At 38.4% G+C, this 17989-nt stretch overlaps 1 protein-coding gene and 1 long non-coding RNA gene across 2 annotated transcripts in view; one reads left to right on the top strand and one right to left on the bottom strand.

Moving 5' to 3' along the window:
- Positions 1-12184, bottom strand: part of ipo11 (importin 11) — a 113274-nt gene extending 101090 nt beyond the window's left edge. The window contains exons 1-5 of the mRNA XM_028034383.1: positions 11920-12184; positions 8033-8182; positions 5448-5548; positions 2671-2743; positions 416-619 (exon numbers count right to left, since the gene is read on the bottom strand). Coding sequence (XP_027890184.1) covers positions 416-619; positions 2671-2743; positions 5448-5548; positions 8033-8170 — 516 coding nt within the window. The 5' untranslated portion in view covers positions 8171-8182; positions 11920-12184. The remainder of the gene's footprint in view (positions 1-415; positions 620-2670; positions 2744-5447; positions 5549-8032; positions 8183-11919) is intronic.
- Positions 12185-12938: 754 nt separating this feature from the next.
- LOC114154884 (uncharacterized) lies at positions 12939-13885 on the top strand. The gene is made up of 2 exons (XR_003597642.1): positions 12939-13206; positions 13534-13885. It is a non-coding gene; the product is annotated as an uncharacterized LOC114154884 (long non-coding RNA).
- Positions 13886-17989: the final 4104 nt, after the last annotated feature.

Raw genomic sequence — 17989 nt, 5'->3', positions numbered from 1 at the left:
TGGATTGTGAAAAGAATGTGTAGCTCTGATTTATGTTCCAACATTTATCCCTACAACAAGCAACATACACTTCCAATAAAGAACTTGCCTAAAAAGAAATATGCATATAAAAAGGATGTCACATTATGTCCAACATAAATAGATGAAACTGGAGGAAAGAATCTCATCTTACTTCTTATCCATCTGGTTTCAAAAAGTACTGCTATTAAAAACTACAAAAAACATGAGGAAAAAAAGTTAACAAAATTTCCCAAGAGAAAACCAATTTTTCTCCTTTTTAGGTGTACACTTAAAAAAAAACCATTACTTTCCTCTGGCACTGAGAGCAAAATAAATAAGGCAGTCTAGAGAATAAGAATTAATAGCAGCTAATTAATAAAAAAAAAAAAATCTAACTTTGTTAATGTGAACTTACATCTTGAAAAAGACGTCTGTCCTGTGCCAAACGTTTGGATGCCAATGTTTTGGTGACGTGATAGAAAGTTAGCAGTGCTCTGTGCTGCAGCAAACCATCTTGACCCTTTACAGATTCGAGCAGAATTGGAATGAGCTCAGGCCATTGCCTCGGGCAATCAAGGCGGGCCACCTTGGCTATCAGTACCGCGATCTGGGTTGCTATCTGTTGGGAAGAAAGAAAAAAAACAGGGTAAGCAAACATATCCACAGGCAAGCATTAATACAACAGCAGGTGGTTTTGTCAACTAAACTAAAAGGGAATTGAGCACAACTGCAGAGCGTAGCTGATCAGTTCTATTATGAATGTATTGTTTGCAAGCCACTTTTAAAAAGAAGCAGTTGAGTCGATACCACAGACGCACATATCAGGCGTAAGATATATGCAGCACTTATTAAGAACAAGATGATTCCCTTTTGCAAAATCAAACTACCCAAAACTCCTGTTTGATTTTTACTAAACACTAAAATAAACTACAAGCTGGTGGCAGTTTTTATTTGTTAATGCAGTCAAATATAAAAAATTTCTACATTTCATTATTTAAACCTGTGAACTATCAATCAGAACTGGTTCTTGTGATTAGCAATTTCAGAGCAAATTTTTTTTATGAATCCTCTTAATATTTTTAATACATTTCTGCTTTCACTGCTTCTTTATATTAACGGCATGTCTAACGCATCACTCAGCTAAGGCTTTAACACAACAGCTCCTGTTTTCATCAATACAGACATGAATTAAGACAAGTACATGCATTATTAGGATGAATGGGAGACTTAACTGTGCAAAACTTGAGTTTATATATGTCCGAATGTTTGCAAAGATTTTGTGATGTATTTAATGTTGTAACCAGAAAAGTTATCTTTAACAGAAACAATGCATCAAAACATTTATTAGTCCATGTGGACTTTATGTTGGAGTAAAATGTAAGCTTGCATATCTTTTGCAGAGGTCTGACATTTTGATTAGCTTGTTAGAAGTAAAGCTTGTATGGGATCCTCATAAGGAAAGGTCAGGTGCCAAAAGTGAAAAAGACAATATGATACTTTTAAAAGCTTGACCAATTAATAATATTGAGGGCAAGAAGTGCAATACATCAACAATTGACTAAAGCATAATTTTATATGTCAAAATGTAACTAAAATGGCAAAGATATGGGTGCTGTGTTGGCGCAGGAGTAAAGCAAAGCCCGCAGGCTGTCCAGGTTAGCCAATCAGAGGATAGATATTTAATTAATAAGTCGTGGCTGAAGTTTAAAGAGAAACAAAGTAATTAAACACTTAAGTGATGATATAATGACAACGAAAGATCAACAGTGATCTTATATATATCTATATTTTTTTTAATCAAAGATTTATATTTTTTATTTAATGAAGTATTTATATATTTTGGCTAATTTATATCATCATATACATTTGAATACTTAATATAATTACTACAATTGAATTTAAATGGCTAATTTTAAATAAAATATTTATTTAAAAGTTTTGTATTTACTAGCTTGTGGCACTTCTGGCCCTAGATTCAAGGCAGTGTCAGATTTTTTTTAATGTATTTCTTTTTAAAAATTGTTTCATAAATTATTCCAACAAAGTAGAAAACTGTTCTCAGTCCACAAGTTTGTATATGATCCAGAATCATGCAACCTACTGACCAAGCAATGCATTCTTTTAATGAGACATAGTCATGTTAGAAATATCTATAACCTAATTTGACTCCGTGATTAATAATATCTGAATACAAGTTTTGCTGTGTCCATCAGCCATTATTTGTTCTACGAATAGGTAAGTTCATAGAGTTCATATTTATTATGGAACCTCTAAATGTGGATTTTAATACCATGAAACAGCTGATTGAACAAAACACACCAGCCTCTCTAGAAGCTTGGATTGAAAGAGTAGAGGCTGGAAGTGGTGAGACATATGGAGTTCAAAAGTATATTCATTCCCTGCCATATGGATCCCATCAGTCCTGACATTACATAGCTGTCCCTCAGGGTTACACAAGCTGCAGAAACCAGAACTAATGGCCAACGTTCATGGCCACCATTCATCCCCAGTCTTTTCAACCTCCATAATTGGAGGTTGAAATAAAATTACATTAGAAAACTCTAATGGCTTTGTATCAGTTTTCTTGTTCAGCAAGTTTTGTTTAGAGAAAAAAAACAGGTTAAATCCTTTTTGCAATTTTTACCAGTATATTCCATTCTCCCCACTAACCTGATTGACGGGTTCATTGAAGTTTGTGATAAGACCAGCACGTAGCGATGTCTTCTCCTCCTCTGATAATGCACTGTCAACAAAACAAACAGAGATATTCAGAGGGAGAAAGCAGGCAAGGAGAAAACAATGCACAGTACCGTACAAGTTTAGAGTTTAATGTGTTCTCATAATTCTCTTGATGCGCAATTATTTAATTCATTAGGATTTTATGAAGGCACACCAGCCACAATAACAATAAAGATTGGAAGAATGAGAAACAAATGACTCCAGACTAAAACTGCAACATTGTGGCTGAAGATGAAATGCTCCCCCATCCAGCCTCCTATGTTTACCACCAAGACACCAAGCACATTAACACAGGTGATTGCAATGCACATCCCAAGACACCACTGTCCTCTCATTTCCATACACGCAAGTCAATTACATAAACTGGCAATATGGAACACATCAACGTACCTATTTATCATGGGACTAACTAGCTAAAATCCACCGTAAAACAATTGATTGCATTATGCAATTTAAAGTATTTCCCAGAAGGTTCCTACTGTATGCAAGTGACTATGGCACTTACAAGGGCTACACCAGTATGAACATTTCAGCATATGTCAATATCTGATATTAATATTATAATAGTATTGCTTTGGCCAATAAACATTTACCAATATTAATACTTCACTACCCTTTCAACACTTTGACTTCACCACTGATCTGCTTCAGTTGCAAGGAACAGAAATAATGAGAACGTAGTTGTAAGTTGACTACTTCTCTAACACTGCTGGGTTATTTTTATAATAAGAAAAACTTTGTACTTTTGTTTCTTGAAGTATTTGTGTGTTGAGCTCTGGGAACAGTCTGCTGGAGGATGTCAGGAGAGTTCAAAGCAATAGGATTCATATTTTAAACTTTTATGAAATCTAATTGTTTCATCTTTGTTTTATTTCCCTTGTGCATTTGCTGTACTGCTTACATCTGTGCCGTCTTATTCGTTTTATTTGTCAAAACACCTTTACATGCAGTACCTAATTGAAAACAAAGATTTCTATTGCTAGTAGCTCAGGTATAATTTTTTCATGTTGTAATCTCAATATTTTGAACAAATACCCTTCAGAGTAGTCACATGATGTTAAAGAGTATAACTGAGTAATACAAAGTATATTTTATTGAAAAGCAACTGCAAAAAAAAAAGTTCTTCTAGTTTTCCACTGAAACGGACATAACAGTGGAAAACACCACTGCCAGAGTTCATAAACAACTGGAAACCAACTTTATAGAACATGCACCGCATTGATAAACTTCAAAACCTTTTATCCTTTCAAAATTCAGGCTAATTTAATTGACCATAGTGAAATGAAAAACTGCCCTGTGTCCTGACATAACATTTCAAATGCTCTTTGGAGAGCTTTTTAACTTCCGAATAAAAGAAGCAAGAAATCATCTGGGCTTCTTTTAAGTCAACTCTTCAAAAGCAGAAAATCAAGGATGTTTTTAAGCGCATTAGTGCACAATGCACAGGTAATTTGACAACTGTAAAGTCAACTTTAAAGGTTCTTAAGAGATATTTGCTAGCATATTTTTCAGGGCATTTTTTTCACCCTCTTATTATTTGAGCATTGATTAAAACAGAATGGTACCACTCAAGTGGTCTTTTGGTGGTCCAAGCCTGTCAGAATTTATGTTTATTATATTTTCTTCTCGTAGTAAAAAGATCAAACGGACAACAACAAGTGTGATCTATCATCATAGCACACTAAACTACTCTATTAGGGTATAATGATACCTAAAACTCACAAGACCAAGACGGGACACAATATTATTTTAATGAAAACTTCAAAGCTTAAATTTGTGCTTCATTTCTTATTCAACATTTTTATAATTTTTTTTAAAAAGCAATAAACTGATGTCTTTTCCAATTTCTTTTAACTTTTCAGACCTAATGACAGTGCTTCAAGTAGGTATGGTCTGCAGTACAACATTTCTGTTTCCCTGGTTGATTCAAATTGTGATGTAGCTCAACCAACCGCTGAGGGGGTTATGTTGATGGGAGGTGAAGAACTCCCCTGTGCCAAAGCTTTACTGAGACTAAAAGAAAGGTCCCCAAAATGACCAAAGTGGCAGTAACATGTGATACTACAGTACTTGCAACAATCTAAGCAAGTATTAAAGTGAAAAAGTCAATGCCTCAATTTGTCATTTTGCCTTCCAATGCAGTTTTGAGTAGATCATGAGCACCATTTGCCATCCTAAAGACTGAAGGAGAAATCATCATAAATAATGATTTTGAATTGAAAGCTGATTTTAAATTAAGTCATGGTCCCAAAAATTGGAATTGAATTAAATCTTGAGATAAACAAAAGATTCCCTCCCATAGCAACCAGGTACCCAAACATTAAATGTTAGTTTTGAAATATCCCAAAATCAATCTTACATAAGACAGAAGAGGCATGAGTGAATTCACTGAGTATCAAACCAAACCACAAAGAGATGGATAGTCAGACTAAGAAAGTAAAAAAAAAAGAAGATGACAGCTGGAGAACCATCAAGCAGATGAAAGCTAAAATAGGTAAAAGCCTGGATAAAGAGAAAATGGCGGAAAGGGACTAAAAACTAAGAACAGTTTAGCCTCACAGACAAAAAAGGAGATTAAAACTGATGAATATAGATAGGATATTAGGGGATAAAACATGGAATAAAAGCAAAAAGATGAGGCACATTGCAGAGACAAAAAAGCTGCAGATGGAAGTGAGAGTCTGGGGTTGAGACATGCAGGTACTTACTGAGGGGCCACTCTCCTCCAGTATCTGTCAATGCCATTTTTGAAGTAAAGCACAGCAAGCCATCTCACGTTCACATCCAGCGTATGGTTATTAAAAATATTCTGGGAGGGGAAAAAAAAGAATTTGGACAGTCACCACCAATGAAAGTGTTATAGCTCATAATCAATACAAGACAAGCCAAGGACTGATCCAGTTTTATGACAGTTGCAGCCATACTACAGGGGAAAATAAGTAAAAATCTAAACCAAAATATGACAGGACTTCCACAATTACAGAACAGCTCCTTTTAAAACACAGCACACGGCGACTTTCTAACCAAGGCTGTCCGTGCCATTACTCCTGACACGTCTGAGCTGTAAATTGTGGTAATAAACCCTGAAAACATGTCTGAGTAGTCTGTGTATTCAGAGTTATTTGCGTTAGCACAGCAACGGCAGGAGCTCCATAAAAGACCGGCCACAGTAATATCAGAGATTGGAATCTCAGCTCTCATTTTTTGCCGATTGGAAAGTGTGTCGTTTAAATAACATTTGGGCTTTTGTACAAATATAAAACATCCATCTGTTGCATCAAGGGAACAGCAAAGACCATTAGCAGAGCTCTACAGCATAACTATTTACTTCTAATATGCAAGTGAAAAACAGCCTGCTGCCACTTGGCTTTTATCAGATCCAGTCAGCAAAGCTAGAATTAAGCTGGTTTGGCTCTCTTTTGATCAATTCACACAGACACTGCTCTCCAGAAATAACAGACATATTGTGCACCCTGGCTTAATTGGGACCACAGCATCACAAGCAGATGCACAAAGGACAACTTTCTTGTGAACATTTCTAGTAAGTGCTGAATCGTCTGTGGAACCGACGACAACACTACATTAGAAGTCGAAGCGGTTTCAACGTCGCTCTCAGAAAACCATCAGAAGACTCCCATGATGATGAGGTCTAGAGACGGGCTTTGGATTGCCTGAAGTTGCATGTTGTTACATGCACTTCCCAGTAGGAGATTCTTCAAGTGAGACACTTGAAACAAGAGGTATTCCAATGTGGCAGCATAGGTGGAAGACATGGGAGGCAGATAATTATCCAAATTGTGCACGGCAGATGATGTTAATGGCCCAAGGCGGACGAGGGCTTCTCATTATGTAGAAACAATGGCTAAATTTGTCTATATCAATACTACACATAATTAGAAGTGCAATATTGTGGCATAAAAATAATCAAATGGCAAGAAAAAGGGAGAATCAGTCTCATGGTTGAACTCTAGATTGTTTACAAGAGACAAATAGCTATTGTCAAAGTAAAAGCTGACAGAGCCTCTTTATGCACTTCATTTACTTTTATGTAGATTAGAATATTTTGATAACCATAAAATGCCCAATACACAAAAACACGAATCGAGGGATCCAATTCCTAATCCTTACCATGCAGTAAGCAACAAAGCAATGACAAAACTGTAGATTTTGTGTCATCTTCTACCTCGTAATATGTGAGAATTACTCTCTAACGGAACCTCTCTTGTAAAGTATGTGTGAAATAAAGTTGTGGAAAAATTTCAGGCTAAACTAGTTGTGCAATACGCATTTCACACATACTCTACAGGTGTATAATGTGTGAAAACAACCATAAACAGCAGGTAAAAATAATTACAATGACATCACCCACAATATACCATTTGAACAAAATACAAATATAAAAAAAGAAAGTACACTTGATTCAGAAATTATAAAGCACACACAGTTCATATTCTGGAAGTGATCCTGTCACTACCAACACAGCAAAAACATAACCTGTTTAAAAAAACTACTTCAGCTTAAATAAGACAAATTTAAACTGATGACTTCACTTCATTACTTATTAAAACGCTAAAATAAAATAAAAATGGTAATTTTATCTGCGTGTTGACTGGGAGGTGTTTGTTTACATCTTCTTGATTACATGCAAAGCACTCCTACTGACAAAATAAAACAGAAAATATTTTTCTTCCCCATGACTGGTTCTTAGTTCTTTGTGTTTTGCTAAGCAGAGCACATACTGGGCCAATTTCATTACAAATTGCAGAGATGAAAGTGAAACGCATCTCATCATTCGAGTCTGGCGAGAACAGTAAACAAATAGTTTTCCTAAAATATCTGAGTAATCGCTCTGGTGGATTGCACTGTGTACTGACCGACTTTATGAACCACCTTTGCATCTTTACAGATACCGTCTGTGGTTTAACTATCAGCAACCAAATCTTAATAAAACCTTTCAGTAGCAATATGAGTAATTCTTTAACACAAATTTATCCCCAGCTGTCTGTGATGTACTGCTCGCTTTTTTGGCAACTTCAAATTCTTCCTGTGATTACAACTATTGTGTGAAATTGTCAGGATGAATTATCAATCAAAAAAGAAGGGGTGCATAACCCCTCATTTTGGTATTGCTAAATGTAATGATGATGAAAGATTTTCCCCTTTAATTTAAAAAACGATCCTCCGATTCTAACTTTACAGCAGCCAGTTTTCTGCTTCATCTGCCACATTCATCAAACTGACAATTTGTTCAAGTTTCTCACAGATTTTATTACACTTTCATATCGTAACTCACCAGAAGTACTGAATAGAAGCCCGGCTGTGTCTCCCACTGCCGGAGCTGCTCCTCTGCAGGCTTCAGCACAGCTGTGTCCTGACTGGTGGCTTGGGTTAAGGCCTGCAGCACCACTGAACTGGCACTGTCCACATCCATGGCTGGATATACCTGCAGGACACCATGAGAAGGAAGGAAGAGAGACAAGCTAAGCATAAACAAAAAGTGAAAACTTCAGGTTTACTTGAAAGAAAGAAAATTTAAATTATTTCATCGTGCGGGGAAAAAAAGAAGTAAAACAACTTCAAGAGCAAACTGGAGGAGTCGATTTGCATCTACAAAGAACACGAGAACATGAAACACTCTCTTTTACTGTATCTGACTGAATTACTTCGACCCCCTTTCATAATAGATCAAGCGGTGCTGAAACCCGTACCGAACTGAATAAAAAAAAAAAGCTACAGATCTTCAATAAAGAGAAGCATACCCAGGAGAAACAGTTGGAGACGTCAGTGACATGCAAACTCTTTATATATGTCCCAGATGTTACTTAAGCACCCCAGTTTCACACACCCAAAGACGTTTTTCATCTCCAAGAACAAGTCTGACTAATTTGCCTCTGTGTTTCAGATACGAAGTTAAACTGCTGCATAGCCACACCTGCTCTCGGGTCATGCTTTTAATTGTAGGGAGGATATATCCGGTGAGAGGAAAAATATATTACCCTGCAAACACGCAGCCACTAGTTTCACCATACCAATTAAAAACAAGAATTAACTGCTTCAACCATCTGAAAAATTGGCCATTTCGGAAAACATGATGGATTATCTTTGCATGTTTTTTAATAGATTGTATGTTGGTTGAGTATTAGAATTTCAGGAAAGGGGAGGGTTAAAACTTGAGCAAGGTTGCCATCTACAGACCAGAAACAAATATTCACTCATACACAACAGAATTCTTCAGGAATTGCAAAAGAATAAGACTTGCCTCTTTCTCAACAAAGCAATAAGACAGCAATGAGTGGTCGATATCTGAACAGTTAAACCAAACCTGTAAAATATTAAAACTAATTAGAGAAATAAAAAAACAAGAATCACTTTTCATTCTTTTAAAATGTAATGCTGCTTCTCAGTTATTTGACAGTGATATATTTCAGGTATTTATTGCTGTCAGTTTTGATAATTGTCAGTTTTTTAGATAGTGAAAATTGTACACCAAAATGAATTAAAAAAGGATGTCTAATACAGAAATTAGAGGTGTGGCGATCAATCGGCCACCGATCATAGTCAGCCGATTTCCATGAAAAGTGTATGATCGGTGATCGCCGATCACTGCCTCTTGTTACCGATCACCAAAACCGAGCACATTTATCTCACTTCGCAGCTTGCGTGTGCAGCTTATCTCCCTTTTTCTTCACACTGCGCAAGCGCACAGCAACAAATCCTGTTTTGTGGAACTATAACACTCAGAGTGAATGGGGACATTTGCGTGTTGCGGTGGAAAATTACCTCGGGGGTGAAGCACCAAATCCATCAACACAATGAATCTAATATGGCATTTAAAAAACAAGCACTTGACAGAATTTGGCTGTATCGAGACTCACTGCAGGAAAAAAAAAAAGGACATCCGGAGCGGCCGAATAGCAGGTAAGCAGTGCACAACTACCAACATTCACCCAGATTAGCATCACGGTCAGAAAGCTAAACAAATAACCCTAAAAATTATTCAAGACTTCGAGCTGGCGGTGTAAGCTCCCGCTGTGGGACCGCCGCTACGCGCTACTGGTGGTAATATTTCACAGACGTAGCGCTGCTCAACTTCCACCAGACAGTGAACTCTCTCACTGAACATATGCTTAAAGCTGCAGAATGTAATTTTAAAAAACAAAAGCTTTTAGACATGTATTAAAATATGTCTATTATGTCTAAATTAGGTAAATTTATTGCCAGATAACATAGCATCATTTATACCTAAACCAAAAAATTTTATGATTGGCAAAGATCGGCCTCATGGATAATCTGTTAGAGAATCGGCAGCAAAAAACCTGATCGGAGCATCCCTAACAGAAATACCTTGTTGTGGTCTTAAAAAACTTCAAGGGGAAGACTATTGACTTGTCAGTTGTCCCCTAGACAGTGAAGAACACACCTCAGAGGGAGGATATGCCACTGAAGGTCATTGCTAAAGAAGCTGGCAGTTCACAGAGTACTTTATAAAAGCATATTATATTGGCATATTATTGGATTAAGCAAAAGAAAAAGTCTGGTAGGAAAAAGTGCACAAGCAACAATTACAACAGCAGCCCACAGAGGATTATGAAGCAAACTCACTGAAATGTAACCGAGACAATGTCAAAAGCACCTAAACAGGGGAAAGGAGAAAAAGGATTGAACTCAGTTCTCCAAAGAACTCTTTTCAGGTGAAAGCAAATTTTGATGTGGAAATGAAGGTCTCTGACTCTCAACTTTAAACTCTAAAGCAAAAGTATCCAACTCCAGTCCTTGAGTGCTACTGTGCTGCAACTTGTGGATGCATACCTGTTCTAAAATACCTTAAACAAACAGCTGAAATAAACTCTTAAAAAATTAAGATATATCTATTTGAGTAATGAACCTTTACAAGCCACATGTTTAAAATTGTCAACTGAAAAACATTTCAGTTTAATAATAGTAATAATAATTGTAACATTTGAATATTTTCTAATTTATTGAAATGTGCCTGTAATGCTTGCAGGGCATGGCTTGGTTCTAGGGAGCTAAGTTAATGCCATTTGGACATCAAACCCTAAACATTGTTGCTCCGCAAGCAAACACTCAGATTGGCAACTGGGCTCTGCAATGCAAGTTCAATTGTAGCACAAAGTAGTACAATTGGGCTCCCAAATTCAGGTAAACGGCTTCAGAATGGCTGAAGACACAAATTATGAGGATCACTGCATTTTTATAGGCAGCTAAAACTGTAAAACTAATAGAGAAAGAAGTGGACATAAGGATGAGGGGGAAAAACCAAATAGTAAGGGAAAGATGGCTCAGTTGCAGCCTAAATCCAAATTATGCAATATTCAACAACTGCATTGTAATTGCATTATTCTTTACAGTTTTGAGCCCCAACTAAAACAGAAGTAAACGAGACTTTCTAGAAAGCTGCTTAGCATCACGTGAAAGATGAATCACCGTATATTAATATTTACAAACAATGATTTCACAAGGGTATATGCACATACCAGTTTTGGTATTTGCTTTGAAATCCTGCTGATTATTTTATACAGTAAGATGTTCAAGGCAAGGTCTGCAAATGTATTTAGCTTTTTTTGTCTGGCTTCAACTGTGTGGCACACATTTTCATCCAATGTGTGCCACAACGTAAACATTGCTCTATCGCAAGGGGTTAATCGGATGCTAGACAGTTTAATGTCTTATGCTTTCTGCAGACAACACAGCCCTTGCTGAATGTCATCGTCATCATCAGATGCTTCGGTCTGTTACCTTATACTGTGAGTATACTTAACCAGCGATCTCTGTTAGAGTATTTATTGCAATGCTTAAAATGCTGCGTGTCCATAAAACTGTCATGTTCTTTTAGAGCGAGACCTAAACTAGCTCTAAGACATGTTCATATTCAAACATGAGCTGTCGGGATTCGGAAAAGAATCCCGACAGCTATGTCATGACAGCTTGCTTCACATCACCATTCCGCATGTCACTAATTCATAAAATACAAGCAGCTCATTTAATAATGAGTTATTCAATGTACACATCACTAAACACCACAGCTAACTTTGAGCTAACTAGCAAGCTAAACTTCTTCAACCAGAAACCCACGGCCGTGCGTCAACGTTGAAACTGGTCACTTATTATGCGTCCTGTAATCGAATAAATGAGGTTTAAAAACGAGTAAAAAGGTCTCACCTCAAAAAAATCCGAACGAAAAGTGAAAGCGTAGTAGTAACAGTGGCGACCGTAGAAGCTCTGCCAGTCGTTTCAATGTAACGAGCGATGGAAACACGCTGGTTGGAATGGCGCGACTTGCAGCTGGCGCATGGTGATGACGTATGAGGTTCAGCGTGCTCAGTCATGGGATTCTCGGCTCTGTTCACGAACAAGAACCGAATGTGTTCAAGTACTCCAAGTACACCTCGCTGCAGCAAACAGAAAGGGGCGGGGACGGACCACTGTCAATGTGTTAGGCTCCAAGAACCACTCGCACCCTTCTTTTTCTTTTTCTTTTTCTTTTGTTGCGTTTTATGGCAGTTTACAGACTTTGTGCATTACCGCCATCAACTGGACGGAGATGTAACTCACTCTCACCCTAGTCCTACTCCTAGATTTTATAATACAATACAAAGATTGTATTATAAAACTTTATAATACAAAAAAAATGTGTATTATAAAATGGTACACATCCTTATCATCTTATACCAGATAATTTGTAGAACAAAAACAAGCAAATAAAAAAAATAACTTAGAATTAAGTACTCCAAAGAAAGTGAAATAGTCAAATTTTGTAAGATTCTAGTGAACTGGAAACAGACTAGTTGATTTTTAAATTTAAATACTTTACAATCACAATATACTTAAATTAGTACATATTTCAATTTGGAAACTGTTGATTAAAATGGGAATTCATTTTATGTAAAAAGAACATACAATTATAATTGTTTTAGCAATTATTTTTTTAATTTAGAACTCCTATTCTGCAGCTCATTTCAAACATAACACATGCCTGTTTGCAAAGTTGTGTTGTTTTTGCTTCTTAGAAAATCTGTGCACTGAAAACAGTCCTGGAGCACAGAGACTGCATCCCTGGGCCATGCAGTGACTCTTTTCTTAGTTGGCCTAATCCATCTCATCAGCGTAGGGTATGCTGGCTCCGGCAGCATGAAGATGTGGTCGGAGAGGCCTAGATGGGGGCGAGGACGAGTTTTGTATGTGTAACCCTGCTGTATTTGTACTGTGTTATTTTGCTTTTCTGTATTCTTTTACTTTATGGGTAGTGTCCCTTTAAGAGAACTGAACGACATTACTTTACGGCAGCATTCCGACTGCAGTTCCTAGGGGAATTCCCGGGGTTTAGAGTTCAGAGCTGCTGCAGAGCAGAGACATGCTAGTCTCAGCCTGGCTTCTGCATATTGCCTAACTTTTATGCCCATATGATGTTTCCCTGCTAGGTGAGCATTACTGGAGATTTGTAATGTCGTATGTGTTCTAAGTTTATTTACTAAGTTGTCGCTAATGCGGTAATGTTCTAGAAACCAAACTCCTGTTTTACCATGGGTAATGTGAGTTAAAATGATTGTCAAGTTTGTTATGTTAAGTGAAATATTTAATTTTCATTGATGTTCATAAGGTGCATATTTTATTATTTTATTTTAAATGCTGTTTTAAATTGAATTCCGACTGCAGTTCCTAGGGGAATTCCCGGGCTTTAGCGTTCAGAGCTGCTGCAGAGCAGACACATGCTAGTCTCAGCCTGGCTTCTGCATACTGCCTAACTTTTATGCCCATATGATGTTTCCCTGCTAGTGCATTGTTGTGAGAGGAACGTTGGGCCTTTGTGTGCCTGCAGAGGAGGAAGGAGAGGCTGCTGAATTTTCCGTGTTTGTGGACACCGGCTGCCATCATCATTCTGGGTCCCTATCCCAGTCGAGACAACCTTTTTCATTTGTATGCACCAGACACACACATACAAATATAGAGCTCTATATGAACTTTTTTTTTTTGCTGGCCCTCTTCTTTTGTTTTTTCTCTCTCTACCAAGGACCCTGTTACAGTGAATGTTGTTCACTCTAAGATTTGAGTTGAGATGAAGTTGGATGTATTTCAGTCCAGAAATTTGTAATAAACAAAACTGGTTGATAGTAAACTGCTATCTGAACCCGACTAAATTCTATTCTTTGGTTACATATGCACAGTGAATGTTAGTGTACACACAGTCCAGAGTGTTGTCTCCCTCTGTAGGAAAGGTGACATGCTGGTAAAAACTAGGCAGATTGTCCGTCAGTTTCATGTGATTGGAGTCCCCCACAACCATATAAAACACCTCCGAGGGCTTTATCTGCAGTGAGCTAATGGTGTCATACAGCTTCTTCGATGCTTTGTTGCCATTAGGACCCGGTGGGATGTAAACAATGGTGAAGAACACCACAGTAAACTCCCGAGATAAATAGTACCGCTGACAATTCACTGTCATAAGTTCTCTTCAGAGCTGCAGCTTTTGACCAGTCCACAGTAACCTTCAATCATAAACATACAGAGTCCTCCTCCCCGTCACAGTCCGGTCACAGTCCGCTTGGAATAACTGAAGACCATTGATCTGGAAGGCTAAGTCTGGCCTGTTGCTGTTAAGCCAGGTTTCTGTTAGACAACTAACAGCCCAGTTCCTCATCTCTATAGAAGCACTCAGCCTCAGATGTAACAAATGCACTTTGTTATCCAGTGAGCGGACATTAGAATCAGTGGCTTCCTAGCCATCAACTGGGCCTACGCGCTTCCCCCTCTTCTGTTTTCGGGCAGATAGTTTCCATTTGACTGTTGTTCCTCGCAATCTGCTGCGCCAGTCCTTTGTCTTTAGGAGGCGCTCTCTGCCAAGTGTGGATTTCAGCCACAAAGATATATTAACAGACAAGCTGTCTCCAATAGCCATCATTTCGGCCGAGCTGTAATTTAGCTGTGAATATGTGCAGCTGAGTAAGTTAATTTAGGGAAGAAAAATCTACAAGATGTACATGGATGGGTGTTAAAGAGAATTATCCTTTCTCCATTTAGGTTCTGGATGTATGAAGTTGAAGAAGAGTCAGTGAGTTTAATTCTTGAATTCCATTTATTAAGACTAAAATACAGCACTGGTCTATTTGTTCATGCTATCCTTAGGGCTTAACAGAGCAAAATGGCATCTAACAGCAGTTCTTAGTTCTCTCTGTTGGCCTCTATGTAAGCTACTCCCTAAAGAGGGTGTTCCCTAGTGTGTCATTTCCTTTAATCTTAGTTTTGAGGGCATTCCCTAATGTATCATTTCCTTTAACTTTGTATGTGTACTCTGTATATGTGTGTGTGTGTGCGTGCGTGTATATACGCATGTGTATGTAGCTAAAAGAGATAGAGGAAAATAGAATTATTTATTCTCAACAGTACAAACAACAAGCAGATTATTAACACTAAGAGGCAGCTATGAGGGACCCTATGAGTGGACCTGAAGGAATACAGCTCCTCAGTTCTGGGCTTCATGTCCAAGTGTGCTGATGATGTCACCACCAACAAGACATCATCAGCTTTCTGGTTCGGGTTTCTGGTAGCAAACCAGAATCCCTAGCTTTCAGCTCTAGCGTCCCTGCTGAAAGCTAGGGACGCTACAACATTAGGGATACACAATGCCCAAGGGACCCCTTGCTGCCAGATGAACTCATTAAGTTTCATGCCTTATTGAGGATTCTAAGTCTCCCCTCAGCACCAGACTTATATCACCACCTGGTAACACGCCCCTCTGTGTGACCACAGCAGATATGAGGAAGTCCCTCCAGGAAATCAAAGCCCATAAGGTTGCAGGTCCCAACAACATCCCTGGGTGGGTCCTGAGGGACTCTGCACATCTGCTGTCTGAGGTGTTGGCAGACATCTTCAACACCTCCCTGTCACTGGCATCTGTCCCCACCTGCTTAAAGATTGCCACCATTGTCCCTGTCCCTATTGTCCCACCAGCATCTCTACTTCCTCTGGGAGCTGCAGAGAGTTGGACTTGGGAGCTTAATCCTGAGGAGCTTTTATTGGTGTGTGGTGGAGAGCATTCTCTGCACCTACAGCAACGTGTGGCATGGCAGCTGCACTGCTACTGAGAGGACGGCTCTGCAGAGCATGGTTAAGACGCCACAGAGGACTGTGGGGAGCAGCCGTTCCTTCACCATAGACCTCTACACATCACAATGCATGAGGAGGGCGCTCAACATTATGAAAGATTCCATCTATCCTGTCACAGACTGTCCCAGCCACTTCCCTCAGGCAGGAGGTTAAGGAGCATCCAGAGCAAGACCACCGGGCTGAGAAACAGTTTCTCCCCTGCAGCCGCCAGACTACTGAACTCAAGCTGCATTTAATTTAGTTACATCTTATTTTATTTATTTACACAATAAAAAAAAAGTGGAATGTAAAATGATTTATTACAAAAAAAGATGGTTTCACAAAACCACAACACAGTACAATTCAACCCAATTAAAGCAAAAGTATTAACAAATTCAAAAATTGTTAAGTGCAAATTAAATTACAAAATGTTCAAACAAGTCAGTCTAAAGTAAACTAAAAACAACCCAAAAGAAAGGACACAAAGGGAGCACCAAACCTCCCAAACAAGAGCTTCTAGCTTGTACAAAATCAGTCTAAAGCAGAGTCAAACTACTTAGCAGAACAAGCAAGAACAAAATGTCTCAAAACTATCCAAAGCCATTACAATCACCAAAGGTGGGGGACAGCTTAACAAAACCTCTTCCTACTTACTGCCCCACTGGTGGAATGGTTTCAGGAGCCTTTTATATGGTGCAGGTGGGCCTCATTAACGTCTGATTGGCTTGACAATCCTCTGCTGGTCTCCTGCAGCCTCCAAGTAGCCAATCAGGAAGGTTTTCTGTGACAGCTGAACCTGCTTAACAAAAAGAAACCTGCATGGGCATGTGAGATACAGGTAGGTAGAAAGCACTTCAGTTGGAGCAAATCTCATGAAGTTCAAACAGGAAAATGAAAACAAAGTCGAGACAGCCTGGCAATTGAAATAACAAAGACTGAAAGCTGTGCCTTATCAAAAGCAAATGATCTGAATGAAAACAACAGCATCTGAGGGCTCTCTGTTTGACTAGACGAGTAGCTGTAACACAACTTGACTGGCTGGAAACATGGAAGAGCTCTGGGACGGCAAGCGCATTCCAAGAGATGGTATCTGTCATAGTTCATAGTTCGTTTTTGCTTGCAATTTTTCTATTCCTCTCAGGAATCTTTCTCATATGATTCACTTTTTATTACAATGTATAAGCTGGTCCCTGTTTGATTTTGGAAATATTGGTTATGCTGCTGCCTGAATTTTTTGTTTCCCTACTATTTTTTCATCCTGGTTACGAATGTACGCTCATAGTCAGTTTGCGACTCAATTGTGCTACATAATGATCCTAAACTACTACTTTCTACTACTTTGAGGGAATACACTGAATGGTTATCTTGATTTTGAGAATATCATCCCTGGTTTGGCTGCACCTACTGTTCAATAGATTATCAAATTCCTTGGCTATGTCTTCTGTATTCTACATTTGGATGTTTTCTTCATCATTGTCTCCTTCTTTCTGGCAATAACTGAAACCACAAAAGCACAAAATAAATAGTTCGAAAACAAAAATTAAGTTTAATCACAAATCAATTTAACATAAGCTATCAAATTAATGGAGAAGCTCAGAAAACACTTAGCAACACAGAACAATGAGCTGAGGAAAGTAGACACACAAAAGAACATAACTGATCAAAAGCATGACCATTACAGTAGATTTCCGCTTAAGGACACTTCTCATTGTGCCAAACCAAGCAGGCAGCAGCAAGGGTCATACAAAAGTATAAGGACAAACAGTGTTGTCACTGTTGACAGATTGCACCTCTAGGACAAAATGACCACAATCAGACAGACAAATTTTCCCAATTGGCTAATCAAGTGACTAAGTAGGCAGATAACAAACTTCTTAGGGGTCAGTGAGGAGAAATAAGTGTCGAGGAAGGCAAAGATTTTCCTGGAAGTCAACTAAGTAGCCCAGACGCCGGGAATTTTTCTGTGATCAAAGATTGTTGCTGTATGACAGTCTCATTACTGTCATAACATTCTATCATCTCCATTTCTGGGCACAAGAGATGACATTGCACAGCCACAAGTCATGGATGACCCCATCAGTTGTTGTCAAGCTCTGCTAATCCTTCTCTTTTCTAATAGGGCTCTGGGTGTACGTTGAGATTTGTTGGC

This window comes from Xiphophorus couchianus, chromosome 12, assembly GCF_001444195.1.
Source record: "Xiphophorus couchianus chromosome 12, X_couchianus-1.0, whole genome shotgun sequence".
Taxonomy (NCBI): domain Eukaryota; kingdom Metazoa; phylum Chordata; class Actinopteri; order Cyprinodontiformes; family Poeciliidae; genus Xiphophorus; species Xiphophorus couchianus.
The sequence above is the reverse complement of the archived record's forward strand: the minus strand, read 5'-3'. Positions and strand labels throughout refer to the sequence as shown.